General features: G+C 40.9%; 1 protein-coding gene across 2 annotated transcripts; it reads left to right on the top strand.

Annotated features, from left to right (window-relative positions):
- The first annotated feature begins 1,805 nt into the window (after positions 1-1,805).
- Samd9l (sterile alpha motif domain containing 9 like) lies at positions 1,806-18,598 on the top strand. 2 transcript variants are annotated; one of them, XM_029533735.1, is made up of 4 exons: positions 1,806-1,961; positions 5,381-5,531; positions 9,863-9,892; positions 13,579-18,598. In XM_029533735.1, the coding sequence occupies exon 4, from the start codon at positions 13,595-13,597 to the stop codon at positions 18,332-18,334; it is 4,740 nt and encodes a 1,579-aa protein (XP_029389595.1). In that variant the 5' UTR covers positions 1,806-1,961; positions 5,381-5,531; positions 9,863-9,892; positions 13,579-13,594; the 3' UTR covers positions 18,335-18,598. The 2 variants fall into 2 exon arrangements, with proteins under 2 accessions (XP_029389595.1, XP_021047211.1); XM_021191552.2 differs by lacking the exon at positions 9,863-9,892.
- The last annotated feature ends 1,970 nt before the right edge of the window (positions 18,599-20,568 follow it).

Genomic DNA, 20,568 nt, shown 5'->3' with positions numbered 1-20,568 from the left:
GGGTTGAAGAATAGTCTTCGATGAATAGAATACCAGTCTTACTTAAGGAAATGACTGCTTTACTGGCATCAGCTGTGATTAAGAAGAGAGTAGCACCAGGTTGAAATCTTTTTGGAAGTGTTCCCTCAGAGTTAGTACACAGAAACTGTGGTCCAGAGAGAAAGCCAAGGCTGTATCTTAGATTGGGGAGCTGACCCTGGTAATGTGTAAGGGTGTCGTATGGAGTCCTGGTTTAGGCAGCATGAAAACCACAGGATTTGGTGGGGTCAAGGAAAAAAGCTGAGGTTTGGCACTGTGAGAAGCCATTGGGAACCCCAAGATTGAAGAGGTCATGGGGGGAAGCTTAGTACTGGCACCATGCCCATGTGACAGTATTGGAGTTCCTGTAGAAAGCCCAGGAACTTGTTGGTGAAAGTGAGCCCTCAGTTGCTGTGGAGATCTCAAGATAGTGATGATTCCAGGACTGTGAGACAATCACAGAGGACAGCAGCAGCTGGTGGAGTGGAGCCAGCCTAAGCCTATGAGGTGAGCTATGTCTGTGGTGACTGGCCAAGCCAGAGGGATGTAACTTGGCCAAAGCCCCTTTGATAGCATCATTCCTTGTGATCTTATCAGATATTCTTCATATTATTTTATCCACATCCTTCTTCTTCTATATTTACTTCCATCTTCCTTCCCTAAAGAGACCCCCTTCCCTCATTTTCTATCGATTCCCACTTTCTTCTCTATTTACCTCCCTCCTCCTATCCGATCTCTCTGTTCTGATTTCTCCTAGCAAATCACTTTTATCCTGCCATTACCTCACTCCTTAAAGAGCCCTCCACTCCTGATGGATACATCTACAAAAAACTATCATGTACATAAAGCTCACAGAACTATAGGCAACTGAGGAAGGCCAAGGATGAGAGAAGAGGCCTTCCCCAAAGAGGAGCACACCAATCGATTGCCCAATGCTAAACAACCAGATATGAAAACACATGTACAGGATTACATGGACTAAACAGATTATATTTAGGAATATATATATATATATATATATATATATATTATAAAAACTGTTATTAAATATATATTTAATAACAGTTTTTTAAAAGAGGCTATGAATTTGAAAGAGAGTAGGAAGGTATATAAGGGGATATTTGAGGGGGAAAGGAGAAATGTAATTAAATTATAAACTCAAAAATTAAATGAATACAGACAAACATAATACACACACACACACACACACACACACACATACACACACACACCATCTCCTGGATTTTAACCCACAGGAAAAGGCATCTGCTTTGTTTTAGATTTAGTTCGCTCAATAGTCAAGCCCTGAAATATTATCAATAATTTAATTATAGTTGTCCAAACAGACAGACAAACAAAAAACAAAAAACAAAAAACAAAAAAATCTTTACGTAGGCTTAGAATTATAACTTTGGTATATGAATTAGGAGGAGATATAATTCAACCCATAACAGGTGCTTAGCCCATACCTAATCAAAGGCTTGTAATGTTTCCTGGAATTTCTGTTTTCTTTGTACTCTCCAGTGTCTTAGCTGTTGAGATTTAAAAATGTGCCTGGTGAAAAATTGTTATGCATGGTTCACACTTACTGATAATTTTCTATAATGTATTTATAAATCTATCTACTGTCCACTATAGCACTGGGGACCAGACACAGAGCCTCATGCATATGAAGTATTCTAATTGGGCTACAGTCACCAGCCCTATAAAAACCTCCTCTTCAAGATTATGAACAAAAACAAAACTGAAACTACTTCCTCATTCTGATTCTGCACTGCATTCTCAGAGTCTGAGCATTGAAGGCAGAGAACTTTGCAGCTTAACAACCCAGGGTTTTTTGTTTCTGAACAGGAGCCTGAGGATTGTATCTGAAGAAAAATAAGAAAACACAGCTTGAAGTTACTGCTTTCAAACTTCTGGAATAATAAAGTTTCAGGAAACTGGTAAGTTTCTGGATTATGACATCTTTCCTCCTTTTTATACTCATGATGAGAAAACTATTTCTAAAAATTCTAGCTGTATTTTTGTTGCAATCCATACTCTTAAGTGAACCATTATGTATGAAACATTAATTAAGTTAATTCGTAACAGCAGAGCATTACATATGCAAGAGTATATTTAACTGATACTAAAATGGAAATGTTTTCCTAGACAGAAATGCTCCATTAAGTACAATTAGAACAATGAGAACTGGTCTGGGTAATGAGGGTCCTTACCATGCCAAAGGGGCAGGTAAGAAAGATGGAGAAATAACGCAAAAGTCGTGCAAAACTAAACAAAAAGAATTTGTGGTGGAACCTGGGGTCCTGGGTAATAAAGTCAATCTCTACTTCCCTTTCTACTTAAAAGTAAGATTTGTTTTTCCAAGTTTTGTTTGCAAATTCATCAAAGGCAATGCCCTCCAGAGCTAGCCATTTAAATTTCCCTTTACAGCTACTTCAGACAGCAAGGGAGCTGAGGAAGTGGTACAGGGGTTTGTTGTTGCTGTTGCTGTTTTATTTTATTGTGTCCTGTTGTGTTAGTGTGTTCTTCCCGAAAACAAAACTACCTTGCTTGCGTTTAGTTCCAGTTCGTGGTACCCTCAGAGTGCATAGCTCCAGGGGGGCTGCAGCTAAAACTGGGATGCTTCTGTCCCTTTAAGCAGTCCTCCTCTGGGCTTGGAGATCTTGAACCCCTGAGGTGAAGGTATGCTTGTCCTTGCTCAGCCAAAGAGAGTTTAAAAGGCCAAGTTCTCTGGAGCATGAAGTTCTGTAGCCACCTTGAATATTTAACATAGTTAATGATAAGCTTTTTGTCCACACTTTAAAACAGGAAGCTAAGGAGGTCTAAGGAGCAAAGATTTAACGACTTGATATTCTCAAACGTTGTTCAAACCTACCATAGCAATTTGATTTATTTCTTTCCAACACTAAGGGTCCAGATGTTCTTAAAATTTGTCAAGTGCCAAGGCTTCTTAAAAGCTTCACTGAACAAATACCATAGACTTGAATTGTGTTCTGAACTGCTAGAATGTTGGAGGCAGGTTGGGGAACTTTTGACATGTTAGTGTTTCTAAGGGAACTTTCGAAGAGTTTAGCATATCATATCAAGACAAGGTGTTCCACTCATTAGGACTGAGATTCAGGGAGTCAAGGTATTTCCTGTCTGAGAATCTATCTACCTGTTTGATGCCTAAAGCAGCCTCTAGTTTTGAATGGGTGAAAACAACCCACATAATAGCCAAGGACTTTGGCAGCACTCGCTGCCTGAAAGAACGGATGGGCTGCAGAGGAAATTGCTGATGTGCGGTGCTTTCTCCAATATCTAGTCTCGTTGGAATTTCTGTTTCCACTTTTGGCTAAATCCAAAGAGGAAGTCTGACTCCAGCCTTCTAAATAGCAGGGGGAGGGTGGCAAATTAAATGTTTAACTGAGTGCCTTCCACTGGAACCCTACACGGCTTCTGACCCTGCGTGGGTGAGCGTGTGGGAAGGGGAGAGTCCCTGGCAGGGAAGTCAGTTTCTGCCTCGGGCACTGAGGCCCTGATCACCAACAGGCCTCACCCAGGGCTACTTTGTAGAAGAGGTAGCCTCCTCTGGGACTGAGTGTCTCAACAGGAAGGTGAGACAATATGTGTGAAGCTAGACTGGACGCTTGCAAGGCCTGAAGGAAAAGATAAGCTGATTCATCCTCTTGCCTTTTCCTAAAACGTTTTTTTTTTTGTTTGTTTTTTTTGTTTGTTTGTTTGTTTTTTTGTATGCGTGACCAGTTGATAGAATCTGGCTGGAGCTTGTTCTAGCCTAATGAATGGAACATATGTTAACCCAAACCCCTGTTCAGGCCCTGCATACACTGGGAAATCTAGCCTACCCTCCTTCCCCTAATCCCAATCCCACAAAGAAAACTCCCTTACCTGCTTGGGGAAATTTCCAGGCAAGCAGGGCATCACTCCCTGTCTACAACCCACCCAAGAGTACCATCCAGTGATTCAGTTTTTGACCATATAAGGGCACAGCCCCAGCTCCTAGCTCACAAGTCACCACCCCACTCCTAAGACTCCGCCCCGCCCTGGGTTTAGGTTGAATGTGTGACCTCACTGATTGACTTCCAACTGTGAGATCAGTGAATCCACCCAAGCTGCCTCCGGATTAACCTGCCTTTATCTGCTTTTAATCTGGTCTAATTTTTCCTATATCTGCTTCATAGAGGGAGACAAAAAGCCTATCATCCCTAAAAAAATCCCCAGAGAGCTGTCGCCCATCTACCCAAGTAAAATTATTACCTGGTAAGATGAGGAAAATTCTTTGACCCACAGACACTGAGCACTGGAGAGCTTTCCAAAAGTGCATCTTTTCATTGTGCTAGTGTATTTATTCCATGTCTTCAGCATGTTTTATCAAGAAGCCAGGATATGACGTGGGATTGAGGGTGGTGAGCACAAAAACTCAGTCTCGTGTAGTACATAGAATAATGAGTGAGAGAAATGAAGGAAGATAAATCAGTAAAAACGTATAAAAAGATTTGCTTGTGATAAGTTTTCAATTAAAAAAAAAAATCCAGAAAAGGAATGGGAAATGCTGGTAAATGGGGCTAGTAAGCCAACCAAGCATGCCCCATGAGAAGGTAATAAAAAACAAACAAACAAACAAACTTTAAGAAAGTTTAGAACCAAGAACCATGGGTATGCAAGGGAATGCCAGGGAGAGGAACAGCCCCAAACAGTTACAAACAGCTGCAAACAGCTGCACTGTCTGTAACAAGAATTAACAAGAGGGGCCAAGCAACTAGCTCTGCTTCAGAGGGGTGAAAAAGCAGGGGAATGCTGTAATGCCAGAGGGTAGCTACGTGCCTCATCATGCAGGGCTTTACACTGTCAGTCAGATGGAAGCCACCGGGGAGAAAGAGCAGAAGGCCTACATGACACCGTCACTGGCATATGTAAGCCAGTCTCCCAAGGGGTTTGGAAAAGACTCTGAAGGGATTAAAAATGACCAGAGGGAAACTGAGCTGTTGAGCTTTACCTGAAATTCAGGAGAGACCAGAGTTTGGACTGGCAGGGAAAGATGGCAAGGGATGCTGGAAATAACCTCACTGAAGATTTACCTCCCAGTGTAAGCAGTGTATAGAAGAGGAGAAAAGCAAGCTTGCAGCATGCTACTGGGTGTTTATTTTATTAAAACGGCTTCAGCATTGGGAAAGATGCCATCTAGAATTCTGTAAAGTGTATGTTTAAAAATGCTTAGAAAGTAAAGGGAGAAATCTATATCATAAACACTTCCTAAGCAACAATACATTTGGTTGCATTCTAATTTACTATGATGTTAACTTTGCTGGTGTTTTTTGTTTGTTTGATATAATATATTCTCGACGAATACATTTTTTAGGAAAACTTTACAAAGACCAGCTCTGTCCTGCATATATATCTGCTTCCTGTTGACTTACAGAACGTGATTCTGCCACATTCCACAACAAATAGCTCCAAGAAGACACACCTCAAGTTTCTCATATTAAAAAGAAGTCTCCAGAAAAGCCTTGGTAAGTTTCTAGTATTTAGAGGTTTGTTGACTCACGTTAATGTCTAAAGGCAATTGTAATCCCAGCATCTGGGAGACTGAAGCAGGAGAGTCTTGAGTTTGAAGACAGCTTCAGCTAACTAGTGAGCCGGTGCCCCCCCCCCCCCAAGCTCTATGAGACCCTGTCTCTAAAACAACAAAACCTAGTTCTGAAAACGAAAGCGGATCTCTAAAATTGCATATGCTTTCAAATGCATGTTGTTATTAAATATTCCAGCAGGAAAGAGAAATATCATTTCTTTCCTCCACGTCTGTTAGTTGGGCCTAGTGCTAACAGGGGACAGCCTGGTGAGAGAACATGTAAAGTATTCTGGAGGTAGAAGGGTCCAGGGACTGGGGATGACAAGGAATCTAAGCTGACTACATGCTGTAGAACAGCATAACCAACTACAGAGTCTATACTGTGTAGCTTGTCAAAAGTTACACCTAATCAAAGACAGAGACTTGCAAAAGGTTAGTCACCATTTTCATTTAGTCTTTCCTTTACAGCCAGCATGTAGTAACAATCTGAAGAAAAAAAAAAAAAAAAAAAAAAAAAAAAACAACCCCAAACCCTCAAAACGTTACTGTAATATACTCTTCAGGAAATTGAAACTAAGTGCTGTGCAGTTAGTTTCCTGTCCTCCCAGTGAGATGGTAGGGTGTGTCCTGTTGGGCTCCAGCCAGGCTGAAGATGGGTGTGTCCTGTTGGGCTCCAGCCAGGCCTTAAGGCAGGGCTGCTGTGGGAACAGATGGCAGAACTGAGTACTAATAAGAAAACAGAACCCCAGAATTGCTCAGTCTGCCCAAGTACACAGCGGATGATTCTCTAAGCAGTGGCTGGCATCCCTCTGCCATGTTAACAAAGAGGTTTCCAACCAGTTTTGTTTTGTTTTCATTTTTGTTTTTTTTTTTTGTTTGTTTGTTTGTTTTTTTCACTTTTTAATTTTGGTCAGAGTATCACTATGTTACCCAGATCTTCATTCTTGAACAATGAGGAAGCTTCTGTTATAAGAATGAGGTAAAATGATAGCAGACTTGGGGAGAACACAGGGCAATCACTGTATTCGAGAAGGAGGCTTCTATTTCCCTGTGATTCAACTAGTAAAGGACACAATGAAGGAATGGTGCCATTGTGTGAGGTAATACAAACGCAGAGGTCGCACCAGCCCTACATCTCATACACATATACCCCATATAGGCAGGCATACATACCGCATTACAGAAGAATTTTAATACAACAAAAGAACTGCTCTGGCAAGGGAATCACATCTAAAGACAGTCTAGGTGTGTGTGATCTGACTACAGACACACCCTTAGTATATACCTTTAACCCCTAACAATGAAGGTAAGATTTGTAGAAGGAAGCAACAATCTTTGAAAGTGATGTCCAACTGGGAGGCAGATAAAGTGATAAATCAAAGATTTGACAGAAAGAGGCAGGGATAGAGAAGACACAAGTCTTAAGAGAATAGCACAGGAAAGGGACGTCAAGGAGAGTCAATCACTTGGGAATCACTTCCGTCAATGAAGTTTGTGCAATGTGGCTTAGTTCATTCATGAGTTCTGTTCAGTCTGTGCAGTTCATGCAGTGCAGGTCAGCAGAAGCAGTTGAAGACAGACCAGGGCCAGTGTGCCAAGCATGACAGGAGCCTTTTCACATGAAGGTCTGTTTTCCCAGAACTGCAAGGGCTGACAATCTCAGATAGAAAGAAATCTCCTCCAAAGGAAAGCTTATCTGAGAAACGTGCTCTTTGGAGAGTCATAATTAGGTAGACTACAGCTGATAAGGAAACTAGGGTTCAGGGCAAGGTTTTAGGTCCCTGAAGAATATATGTTTACCAATTTCTCTTTTAAAAAGAGTACCCTTCTCTTAGTTACTATGAATAATTAACTTAGAAACGACAGTTAGATCTTGTTTCTGGATCAGTTCTTGTTTCTGAAGAGGTTTCCAAGTACTTTGCAAGACAAACATTGCTAAACCACGAATTTCCAAAAACAAAATATAATTGTTTAGATACTTGAAAACTGCAATTTCTTCAACCAACAAATATTGGGCCCTAGGGGTTCACCTGTGAATAAGAAATAAAAATGTTCTATTTTCTACATGTTGTATCTTAGTTTCTTAGACAGGATGAGAAAGAGCATTAAGTCAAACATAGGGTGTGTAGATATTAAAAAGGAAAATGAAGACAGGGAAGACTAGATGGAAGTTCTGGAGGAAGGAGAAGAGTCTTATTTAACGTTAGGCGTTGGCAAAGGCATCCATAGAGACCCCAATGTATTTAGAAGTGATGCAGGAGTAAGGAAAAGAGCAGTCTGAGCAACGGAAATAGCTCCTGGGTCCTATCCTTCAGTAGGCTGGTGTGTAGAGAGCAGCCGGGCAAGCCAATGGCTGGAGCAGACAGAATAGAGGCAGGGATGTTATACGTCTAGCATATGGACAGAGCCTGTAGAACACTGAGTATTCAGCTTGAATTCAAGTGAAATGAGAAGGCACTGGAAGGTTTTGAATCTGGAGACTCCATTTACATTCAACAAAACTGTGTTACCATGCTGAAAAAAAAAGAAGAAGGTGGGGAGTTGGGCTAAAACCAGAGCATAAAAATAAATGGCTGTAAGCTGATTAGAATACTCAAAGCAAGGGCATGTGGCTCAGAGGGATGGCAGCAGGCAGGAGAGGAATGCAAAAACAGCATGCACTGGGAAGCAGAGGTTGCAAGTATTAGCTAATGTAATAAATGTGAGTTATGAAAACAGCCAGAAGTATTGTCATGAGCACCGTGTGCCAGACACCTAGACTAACATCCTTGTGCCTTTCTATGACATCACAGTTTATTGAATTACAATAAATTCACAAGGTTCAGAGTTCAATGGTATCAGTTTGCCAGATAATCCTTCCTACTTCAGTAATGTAGCCAAAGCTAATCCAAGTTCTTTTATTTCAGTCTCAACTACTAACAGTAATTCTCATAACACACAGAACTCAGAAAATATATCTCTCAGTATGTACATATGCAGTTTGCAGATTGAATACTAGTGGAGTACAGCAGAGTTGAGGAAGTTTCAAAACAGAGCTGCAAAAAAAACAAAAACAAAAACAAACAAAAAACAAAAGCAAAAAACAAAACAAAACAAAAAAACAAAAAAACAAAACCATGTAGAATCTGCATTGATAAGAATCTGCTTCTGACACAATGGAGTACTATTCAGCTATTAAAAATAACTTCACAAAATGGATGAATCTAGAAAATATCATCCTGAGTGAGGTAACTGAGTACATGGTATGTACTCACTGATAAGTAGATATTAGGCAAAGAGCATGGAATACCCATGATACAACTCCCAGACCACAGGAAGCTCAAGAGGAAGGAAGACCAAAGAGTGGATGATTTGATCTTACCCAGAAGGAGGAACAATATAATCGAGGGAAGTAGAGGGTGGGAAGGACTTGGAAGAAAGAGAGGAGGGGGGTAGGAAAGAGGTGCAGAATTAGGTATGGGAGGAGATGAAGAAGATATACAGAGGGTCAGGAAGTTGAACAGAGGTGTGTAGCAATGGGGGAATGGGGAACTGGAGGTAGCAACCAGAAAGTCCCAGATACCAGGAAAGCAAGAGCCTCCCAGGACCCCACTGGGATGACATTAGCTGAAATACCCAACAAAGGGGAGGGAGAATCTATAGAGACCCTATCCAGAAATTAGGCACTGCCCCTGGTTGAGGAATTGGGTCACCCACCCATCTCCAAAATTTTAACCCAGAATTGCTCCAGTCTAAAGGGTCAAAGAGTGGAACAGAGATGAACGGAAAGGATGAGACTGCCCCACCTGGGGATCCATCCCACATGCAGACACCAAACACAGATACTATTGCTCCTGTCAAGAAGTGCTTACTGACAGAATCCTGACGCAGCTGCCTCCTGAGAGGCTCTGCCAGATCCTGACCAGTACAGATGTGGATGCTCACAGCCAACCATCAGACAGCACAGGAACCCCAATGGAGGAGCTAGGGGAAGGACTGAAGGAGCTGAAGGGTCCTTATTTGGCATCAGTGAGAGGCCCTTGGTCCTATGAAGGCTCGATGGATGGCCCAGTGTAGAGGAATGCTAGGGGAAGGAGTGGATGGGTGGGTAGGGGAGCACCTTCATAGAAGCAGGGTAAGGGGGTATGGGATACCGGGTTTGCAGAGGGGAAACCAGGAAAGAGGATAACATTTGAAATGTAAACAAATAAAATGTCTTTTTTTTTTTTTTTTTTTTTTTTACAGAAAGTAGTTGATACAATAGATTTTTTTTTTTTTTTTTTTTTTTTTAAGGAATCTGCTTCTGTGGGGAACAGGCTTCAGGTGAGGCATAACTGAGAGCAAAACTGTAGTTAGCTGCAAAGACGAGGGTAGAGCTGATTTGGAGCAGGAAACGATGGGTTCCGGTCTCTGTGGCAACTGTGGCAAGCAAGTGACTGGCACAAGGCAGCTATATCAGCCGTAAGGGACTGAGCAGAGCTGAGGCCGAAGGATAGTTGGGCATTCTCTGCCCATTGGCCCTGGATACACTTGTCAGGAATCTGATGATGAGTTGGTGTGGGGCCGTTACCATTGCTGTGGTAGGTAGGTCTCTGGTCACCCCAGCTCATGCCGCTCTCTTCGTTCCTTAACTCCAACCCTCGATGTCAAAGTGCTCTTACGTTTCTTCTACGTGTGTCTTCACTTTGATATTTTGTGGGAGCCAGACTAGAGTATCACACTTTCTCTGGTCTGGCGTGTTTTATGTTCCTAGGCAAGCTTTAATATTCCCACATGTCAATTCCTCCCAACAAGCTTCTAGGGTGGGGCACTCTCTCTACTCCCAGGGTTAAGCCACTTCTCAGTCTGTGCTTCATAGGTGGCAGTACACAGACTGTGTGATTTGCTGGTCCACTTGGGCTACAGCCATACTCTTCACTCAAAATGGAATTAAAATCGCTTATAAAATGAAGTGTCTCAGAACAATGCTTAGTCTGAAACAAAACAAAACAAAACAAAACAAAACAAAACACAACCCCTGTTTTATACAGTGTGGACTAACTTAGAGCAGGACATAGCCTAATCCCAACAATAATTTTAATCTAATTTTAGGACTGCTATTAATAAAGTTCACAGAATTGAATCACTTCAACAAAAACGCATCCCCCATTGGCAATGATATGAAATATCATGGATTAAGCTCTTCCCTAATGACCTTTCATGTTAAGTACTGGCACATAAAATAACTTTGTCCATCAGTAAGATCATATGCTTATGTACTAGAAACTAGAAATTGTATGCAGGAACTTGTGTGGGGAGGGCAGAGTTTGGTCTACAAGTCCAAATTATAGAATCATACTGACAAGGTCAAGCATGTGGTCATAGGAGTGGAAGTAAGTTGTAGCTGGGATCATTAAACAAGAAGAACTAGTTAGCAAGGTGGAAGGCCGAGAGATTAGATGGATTAATTCTCTCTATTAAGCTACCAATTATTATGATACAAAATAGGATCTGTAAACATGAAAGTCCTCTTGGACTGTCTGTAAAAATATCTTAAAGTGTTTAAAAACCCAGCTGAGCATGGTGGAACACAAAGTTTCAGCATCAGGAGCCCAAGGCAGGAGGTACTCAGGTTTCAGTCCAGTCACAGCTACATGTAGACTTGCTGCAACATTTAAAAAAAATAAAAGAGCAAAATCAGTTATTTAGCAAATTATTACATGTACAAATGACAGTAGCAAAATCAAGGCTAAACATCTTTTTAAAGCAGTGATCTTTAACTCTGTACTGTTTAAAAATCGTTGTTTACCAAGGCAAGATAGAACGAAAACCTTACGGTAATTGCTAAGTGACTTTGACAGGATGTACTTCTAAAAGCAGCAAACTAGGAACTGACCATAACAGAGATGGCAGATGGTCCTGGGACTCTCCTTAGTTATGATGGCGCTGAAGCAGCAGCCAGCCACGTGACTGTCCTTAGCTATGATGGTGCTGAAGGTACAGCTCTGCCCGGAGGAAAATCACATGTTTGTTATATGTTAGAACAGAATGATAGAGGGTGATCACATGTTTGTTATATGTTAGAACAGAATGATAGAGGGTGATGGGGAGAGAGGGAGTAGGGGCAGGAAGAGAAGGGCCAGAAAGTAAGAGAGTAAGAGGATAAGACAGTAAGAGAGTGAGGAGGGGGCAAACAGTCCTTTTATAGTGAGTCAGGCATATCTGGCTGTTGCCAGGTAACTGTAGGGGCAGAGCCTAGAAGGAATACTAACACAGATATCAATCCTGGGTCTGATACATAGTTGCTAACAGTTGTCTCTTTCCTCTATTAGTTGTTTCCTTTACTGTGCAGAAGATTTTTAAGCATCAGCCCATCTGTCAAGTCTTAGGGTTATTTTCTGTGCTACTAGAGGTCTTTCCAGAAATCTTTTGTTTATGTCTGTTATCAAACTTGGGGATCACAGTCTGTACCCAGAGTCAGTTACTGTCACCTGTCCTTAATGAGGCAACTAGAAGAGGAAGAACATGGAAATTAGAAAAGTAATATTTATTCAATGTGGCCTCGTAATCCTTCTTCTGTGTCCTAAAGTAAGATTAAATTAAAAAAAAAAAAAAAGACCAAGGATTGATACCTTTAAGTAGGCCTGGTCAGGATTTGGTCCTGCCAACCACTGACCCATCATTGTCTGGGTTTGGGTCTCATCCTGTGAAATAGTCTGACAAGCTTTTAGAACTGTGTATATCTCTTTCTGGGAGGGATGTTCTCCCTCTCCCTTATCCCTCTCCCTCCTTCTTCCCTCCCCCTCCCTTCTCTCTCCCTTCCCCCTTCCTCCTCCCCCTCTTCCCCCTCTTCCCTTCCCCCTTCCCTTCCCTCTCCCCCTCCCTCTCCCCCTCTTCCCCCTCCTCCTCTTGCTGGGGCATTTCTTCTCAGCATGAGATTTCTGGAGGAAAATTCCTGTTTCTCTGGGGTCCAATATTTCAACAGTCTGATGACAAAATTGAAAGATATCCTTAACTCTTCACGAATCTCTTCAGATGTCTTCATTTTGACCAACCTGTTACTGGCCTATGTCTTGAAATATTTTAGCTATTTTTTTCCTCAGTCAGATTCAGATCTTGCATTAAGACTTTTGATCCATTTTAAATTGGATTTTATACTGAATTAGAAATATTCACCCAGTTTTTTTCTTCCTTATATGAATATCTAGTTTTAGAAGAGATATTTTTTGGTAAGGTTCTATATTTTTCAATGTGTGATTTTTGACAGTTGTGTAGAAATTTAGATAACTGTGACTATAGGATTTATTTATTTATTTATTTGGTTTTTTGAGACAGGGTTTCTCTGTATAACCCTGGCTGTCCTGGAACTCACTTGTAGACCAGGCTGGCCTTGAACTCAGAAATCTGCCTGCCTCTGCCTCCCAAGTGCTGGAATTAAAGGTGTGAGCCACCACGCCCAGCTTGACTATAGGACTTATTTCTAGATCCTCTAGTCTATTGTTCTGCTAAATCCATGTTGGTTTTTCACTGTGGCTCTAGAGTATAATTTGAGATCAGGTATTATAATGCCTGTACATTATTCTTTATGCTTAGAATTGCTTCGGCCTGTTCATATAATTATTACATTTGCTGATCAGTTTAAGAATATTAATTTTTGTAGATGCTCATATATTTAAAGTTTAACAAAAATGTATTCTATGAAAAGGTAATTTTGTTACTGAAGATTCTAGTTTTAAGGTACAAAATCCCAACTTCTACATAGATAAGTCTAAAAGAGGACATTATCAAAGGTAAGGAGTTTATCACCTGGAAAGCAGCTACTGCTCATTTCAGAATCACAACTACAATTGTCTGTGAAATGGGAAATACTTAGATGTATATACTGTAGAATGACTCCTAGGCAGTTGTATGTTATTCTTGAAAAATATCATGCATCTGTATATAATTTGTATGAGGTTATATTCCAAATTGCCTGCATGATTTCCATGATAAAGTTTAATGCTAAAATATTGTTGTATTACTTTTTTCAGGGGACAACCTTGAAGCATGCACAGACAAGTAACTCAAACTAAATTAGTCAAAGACTGGACTAAAGAAGATGTAAGAAAATGGATAACTGAAGATCTTAACATTGATGAGAAATACGCTCAAATCCTCTTTGGTGAAGAGGTAACAGGAATGGTCCTGCAGGAACTAACTGAAAAGGATCTTAGAGAAATGGGCTTGCCACGGGGCCCAGCACTTCTGATAAATCGTATGTATAACAAACTAATTAGTTCTCCTGAAAGTCACAATCAAGATTCCAGACCATTAGATGATAAAAAACTCTCTACAAATAAACACCAAAAAAAGACTAACAATGAGGAAGAAAACTCAGTTTTATTCAACAGTGATCTTGGTCTCAGAGAGGCAGGGCAGAATGAGCAAGAAGCAAGTCTTGTGAAAGAAAACGTGTTAGGTGATGTAGTGACTAAAGACACAGAAGGTAATAAGCCCAAACCAGAACAGATGTCTTGCATGCCATACCCTTTTAATTATTTCCATGACGTCAAACAATACATAGAACATTCTATTCTACGAGTTGCTGAGACAGGGCCGCTCAATCTCATTGACCCAGTACATGAATTCAAAGCCTTCACAAACACAGAGAAAGCCACAGAAGAGGACGTAAAGATGAAATTTAGCAATGAGACTTTCCGATTTGCAGCAGCTTGTATGAATTCACGTACCAATGGCACTATCCATTTTGGAATAAAAGACAAACCACACGGGGAAATTGTTGGTGTGCAAGTCACCAGTAAAGATGCCTTTATTAACCACTTCAATGCAATGATCACAAAGTATTTTGAAGACAGTGAAATCAGTGAAGCCAGGGCATGTATCCGGGAACCAAGGTTTGTGGAAGTCCTTCTGAAGAACAGTGCACAATCTAATAGATTTGTCATTGAGGTAGATGTTATTCCCAAACATTCTATATGTCAAGAAAAGTATTTCTACACTATGATGCAAAGTTGCACAGGTGGAACATGGAAACAAAGCAATGATACTTCATTGTTTGTGAGAGAAGGAGCTAGCTCTAGGAATATCCTGGGCAATCCCAAGCAACGGGATAGAGAGTTCAAGAAATTTCTAGAAGATTTAAAGACACGGACAGCATCTAGAAAAGCAGCTGAAGAAGAAGAGCTTAGGATGGTAGCTAAGAGAGAGAGTGAAGGACTGAAACTGTCGAAACTTTTGACCAGAAACCAAGGCTCACTTGATAAATCTTACTATGATTGGTACATTCTTGTAACAAATGCCTGCGCACCAACTCAAATAGAGCACTTAGATTTCATAAAGGAAATGAAATTGTTTGCTGTACTAGACTTTGATCCTTACTCTCACATCAATGGAGTGGTCAAAGCTTACAAAGAAAGCAGAATAGCAAACCTTCACCTACCCAGTCACTATGAGGAAAAAACTACCATAGAAGAGAAAACTTCTACTCTGAAACTTTACGAGCAGCCAAGTTGGATCTTCTGCAATGGCAGAATAGGCTTGTCTTGTCAACCTCTAGAGCCACACTTATGGCAGAGAGATAGAGCTTCTGGGGTTCGAAAACTTATTTCATTCCTCACAGACGAAAATATAATAGCAAGAGGGAAGGTTTTGGTGGTGTTTCTCTTACTTTCTCCAGTCGAAAACCAAAAAGATCCACTCCTTGAGACTTTCTGTGCTTTCTATCAAGTTTTCAATGGAATGGACAACATGTTGTGTATCTGTGTCAACTCAGCTATCTACCAACAATGGAGTGATCTACTACAAGTAAGACTGGAAATCAAAGATGATTTATCAGAACATAGCATTTCCACTTTAAATATAGAACTGGTCAACAATACCATCCTCAAACTGAAATCAGTGATTCAGTCTTCAAGGAGATTTTTGCCCTCCTATGGCTCCTCCTCTGTTATTCTGGAGAAAATGGATGAAGATATCATGAGTGCACTGGAAATCCTCTGTGAAAATGAGTGTAAAGACACAGACATAGAGAAAGATGAATCTCAATTCCTAGAATTTAAGAAATCAAGAGAAGAACACTTTTATCGAGGAGGCAGAGTATCCTGGTGGAACTTTTATTTTTCTTCTGAAAACTATTCTTCAGCTTTTGTAAAAAGGGATGGTTTTGAAGAGCTTACAACTTTAATACAACAGTGTGCAGACTCTCCTAAACCAGTGTTTGCCAAAGTCATCAACCTGTATCACCACCCAGGCTGTGGAGGAACTACGCTGGCTATGCATGTTCTCTGGGACTTAAAGCAGAAGTTTCGGTGTGCTGTCTTGAAAAACAAAGCCACTGATTTTGCAGAGATTGGAGAACAAGTAAGCAAACTGTTTAGCTACAAGGCTACCAGCCACCAGGACTACATTCCCGTTCTTCTCCTCGTGGATGATTTCGAAGAACAACAGAACACCTATATTCTGCAGAATGCCATCAATTCCTTTATAGCAGAAAAGGGCCTGAGATATGAAAAAACATTAGTAATAATCCTGAACTGCATGAGATCTCAGAATCCAGATGAAAGTGCAAAATTAGCTGATAGCATTTCACTAAAAAACAAACTTTCTCCCAAAGAAAGAAGAGCCTTTGAGGCCAAACTGCAGGAAATCGAAAAGGAGCATAAGAACTGTGAAAACTTTTATTCCTTCATGATCTTGAAAGGCGATTTTGACACAACTTACATAAAGAATGTAGTGAAGAATACTCTGAAGGACCTGGATGCTAAAAGCAGGAAAGCTCAGCTCATTTCTTACCTGGCATTACTCAACTCTTACGTTACAGACTCTACCATTTCAGTTTCACAGTGTGAAATATTTTTGGGAATCACTTACACCATTAAACATGGGAAACCTGAAACTGTAGAAGGCAACATGGGAACCTATTCCACACTTCTAATAAGAACCGAAGTTTCAGATTATGGGAGGTACACTGCCATACGTATCATTCACCCTCTAATTGCCGAACACTGTTTAAAAGAACTGGAAATGAGCTATGGAATGGATAAGTGTCAGATTGCACTGAATATGCTAGAAGAAAATATATTCTATGATTCTGGAATAGGAAGAGACAAATTTAAGCATGATGTACAAACTCTCTTGCTTACAAGACAACGCAAGGAACATGGAGCAGAAACAGACACACTGTTTTCCCCATTCATTGAAGAATTGCAGAATGAGCAAACTGAAAAGGTCTTGGTTGCAGGAAGTGATCGATTTCCACAAAATGCATTCATTTGTCAAGCTTTAGCTAGACACTTCTATCTTAAAGAGAAGAACTTTAGCACTGCTCTGTTCTGGGCAAATCAGGCAAAAAAGAAATCACCTAAGAATTCCTATATTTCAGATACACTTGGTCAAGTTTACAAAAGTGAGATCAGACAGTGGTTGAGTAAAAATAGTACGTGTAGACGTATTAGTGTAAACGATCTAACACACTTCCTAGGAGTTGCTGAAAAGGCTTCAAAAGCCTTCAAAGAGTCTCAGGAACAAGCTGATAATAAAGACTATGAAACTGAGGTATGGTCACCACAGAAGTCCCAAAGAAGATATGACACATACAACACAGCCGGCTTCTTCGGGGAAATAGAAGTAGGTCTTGACGCTATCCAGCTTCTTCAGCTCACACCCCTTTTCCATAAAGAAAATGAATTGTCAAAAGAATCTATGGCACAGTTTTTGTCTGGAAATGGAACCATACTTTCAGACCTAAAAGGTGAATATTGTGTTGCTCTCAGCAAATTTACATTCCTCCTACAGAATTTACAGTCAGATTTGAAAAGATGCTTTGATTTTTTTTTGGATTATATGGGTCTTCTGAAACCAAGGAATACTCCAAAAGAATCGACAGAACTCCTACTAAGTAAGAAAGTCAGTCGCTGTTTCAAGAAATATGCAGAACTTTTCTGCCATTTGGATACCAACTTGTTACAGGGCAAAGAAGATCTGTTACTCCAAGAGGAGAACTGTAGGAAGCGCATAAAAGCTTGGCGAGCAGATACATTTTCAGGGCTCCTTGAATATCTTAACCCAAACCACAAAGAAGCTAACAACATGGAAAATATAGTGGAAAACTATACCTTCCTATTACAGCATACCCTAAACAAGCAAGTGTCGAAGGCACTGACAAAGGACACACAAAATTTCATTTTGGCCAACATTATTCTCAGTTGTCTAAAGCCCAGTTCCAAGTACATCTTGCCATTTAGCATGCTGAAAAAAAAGCTCAGAGAGGTCCTGCAGATTGTGGGGCTAACTCATCCATATCCTGATCCGTATTTCCTGGCCTGCCTCCTATTCTGGCCAGAAGACAAAGAGCTAGATCAGGATTCCACACTAATAGAAAAGTATGTCTCATCCTTGAATGGATCCTTCAGGAGACAGTACAAGCACATGTGTAGGTCCAGGCAGCCAAGCACACTCTTCTACCTGGGGCAGAAGAAGGGTCTTAACAGTCTTGTCCACAAGGCTGAAATCGAGCGCTACTTCAGTGAAGTGCAAGATTCAAATTCCTTCTGGCACAGCGGAGTAGTGTGGGAAAAAAGAGAGGTCAAAGACCTCCTACGCCTGCTGGATGGCCAGGCTGAAGGCAAATTAATCTCACTAGAATATGGAACAGAGGCAAAAATAAAAATACCAGTGACTTCTGTGTATTCAGCCCCACTCAGAAGTGGAAGGAACATAGAGAGAGTGTCCTTCTACCTGGGCTTTTCCATTGAGGGGCCTCTGGCATATGGCATAAAAGTAATCTAAGGAGGTATATTAGTTAAACAATGTTAATTTGCATCTATCATTGTACTTACTCTTTCTAGCCCATAGAATGTATTTTTGGCTTAATTATCATCACACAGTTTCCTTCTTTTTCTCTGAATCAGTTATGGGAAGCTTGATAGGACAGGAAATATGTCCATACCACAGAGCTTGGCCCACAGTAGCATCAGTCATTCCATATTCTCAATTTGCATTCCCAAACAGGCATATTTGGCTCATCAATAAAAAAAATCTGCTGTAAATTAAGTGACTTTTCTAAATTATTTCTTCACCGTTACATAGACATTTAACTAAGAAGATGATAAAAGTGGTGCTAATGAGCCAAGAGCACTTGGTACTCTCACAGAGGACCTGAGCTCAGTTTCCAGCACACACATCAGTGGCTCACAACCTCCTATATTCAGCACAAGGGGATCTAATGTCCATCTGCACCACCACTGACACCTGTGCTCGAATTTGTGTGTGTGTGTGTGTGTGTGTGTGTGTGTGTGCGCTCATGCACGTTTATGTGGGTGGGGGGAAAAGCATTGCCTGGGCAGGTTAGTGTGACTTCAAGTACCTGCAGTGTTCTACTTGTATCTTACTAACACTTGGTTTTAGTTCAAGCTTCTGTCTGGGTAAAGTAAATTCATTGCACCTGGCTCTCCTTTAAACCCCCCTAGTACATGCATGTATCCACACACACAATTCCTTCTCCCACCTTTTTACTTTAGGAATGCAAAGGAGAAGAGAAAAAAATTCGAAGCAGCTTCTTGTTTGAATTCACTGCATTCTTAGCCCCATTCTTAGGGAACCTGCTCCATAGTCCCTTCTTGCCACCCATGAACATAGACTTTCCCCCACCTAGACTTTAGATCCTACCTCTCTTGCCTTCTCTTCACCATTCCTACATTTTTATTCTCAGTACTTCTCAGCCTGTTCTGGTTGCTTGCTATTCTCCCTCCAAGACTGTCTTAGTTTCACCCAGCACCTTCCAAAAGGAGTTATCCATCACAATTCTATTCCAGTGTCACCTCCACCAGGAACTCTTCTCTGGCCACACACAGTCCCTGTCTGATTGATGGCTTCCCAGTGGCAGTATGTCACCTTTCTAGCCTCTTTCTAGTACAAGGAATGGTATCCCAGAAGCTCATTCCTAAATATCTAGTAGCCAGAATTACTTCAAACAACATTCCAGACCTTGACATTTGAAAGTTATCCATCAACATTAAAATGAAGCACATGCTAAAATTGTATTTATATATCATATATGCATTTATATTTCATCTCTCAATCTTCTTAAATATAACAAGCCATTCCAGACTCCATGCTTCTTGTCATCAGTAAAGCTCTACTCTGTCAGGGTTCTTACTGTCACTGAATCTGGACGTGCTCACATAGTCCATAAAAACATACGTATTTCCAGAAGCCACACATGTTACTGTTATCTATTCCTAACAACTGCTGATTCCTCCTCGACATTCTACCTCTCCATCTGTTAACAGATTCTTCCAAGTGGCAGCAGTTTCTGAAGTGCCATGTAGATATAGTTTTATCCCTGTCTTAGTCAGAGTTTCTATTCCTGCACAAACATCATGACCAAGAAGCAAGGTGGGGAGGAAAGGGTTTATTTGGCTTACATTTCCATACTGCTGTTGAACTCAAGCAGGTCAGAAAGCAGGAGCTGATGCAGAGGCCGTGGAGGGATGTTCTTTACTGGCTTGCCTCCACTGGCTTGCTCAGTCTGCTCTCTTACAGAACCCAAGACTACCAGCCCAGAGATGGCACCACCCACAAGGAGCCTTCTCCCCTTGATCATTAATTGAGAAAATGCCTAACAGCTGGATCTCATGGAGGCACTTCCCTAACTGAAGCTCCTTTCTCTGTGATAACGCCAGCTGTGTCAAGTTGACACAAAACTAGCCATCACAATCCCTAAGTTCCTCACAAAACAGCTAAGCCCAAGCTGTACCATCCATAAATTAAGACATCCCAAGTTGTGATCAGGATGGGGGAAGTTTTAAAGAAAATATGAAAACCTTTAGATTTTCCTGAGAGCCAAAGCTAACTTCATGTCACTCAGGCACAAAGACATCTCTGAAGGTTCTTAGTCATGTCAAAAATGAGTTTGAAGACAGACTCAGAAGAGACTTTACAATTTATCACAAATTTACTGGGAACAGGAGAGAGAGAGAGAGAGAGAGAGAGAGAGAGAGAGAGAGAGAGAGAGAGAGAGA

The sequence above is a fragment of the Mus pahari genome, chromosome 2 (genome assembly GCF_900095145.1).
Source record: "Mus pahari chromosome 2, PAHARI_EIJ_v1.1, whole genome shotgun sequence".
NCBI lineage: Eukaryota > Metazoa > Chordata > Mammalia > Rodentia > Muridae > Mus > Mus pahari.
The sequence above is the reverse complement of the archived record's forward strand: the minus strand, read 5'-3'. Positions and strand labels throughout refer to the sequence as shown.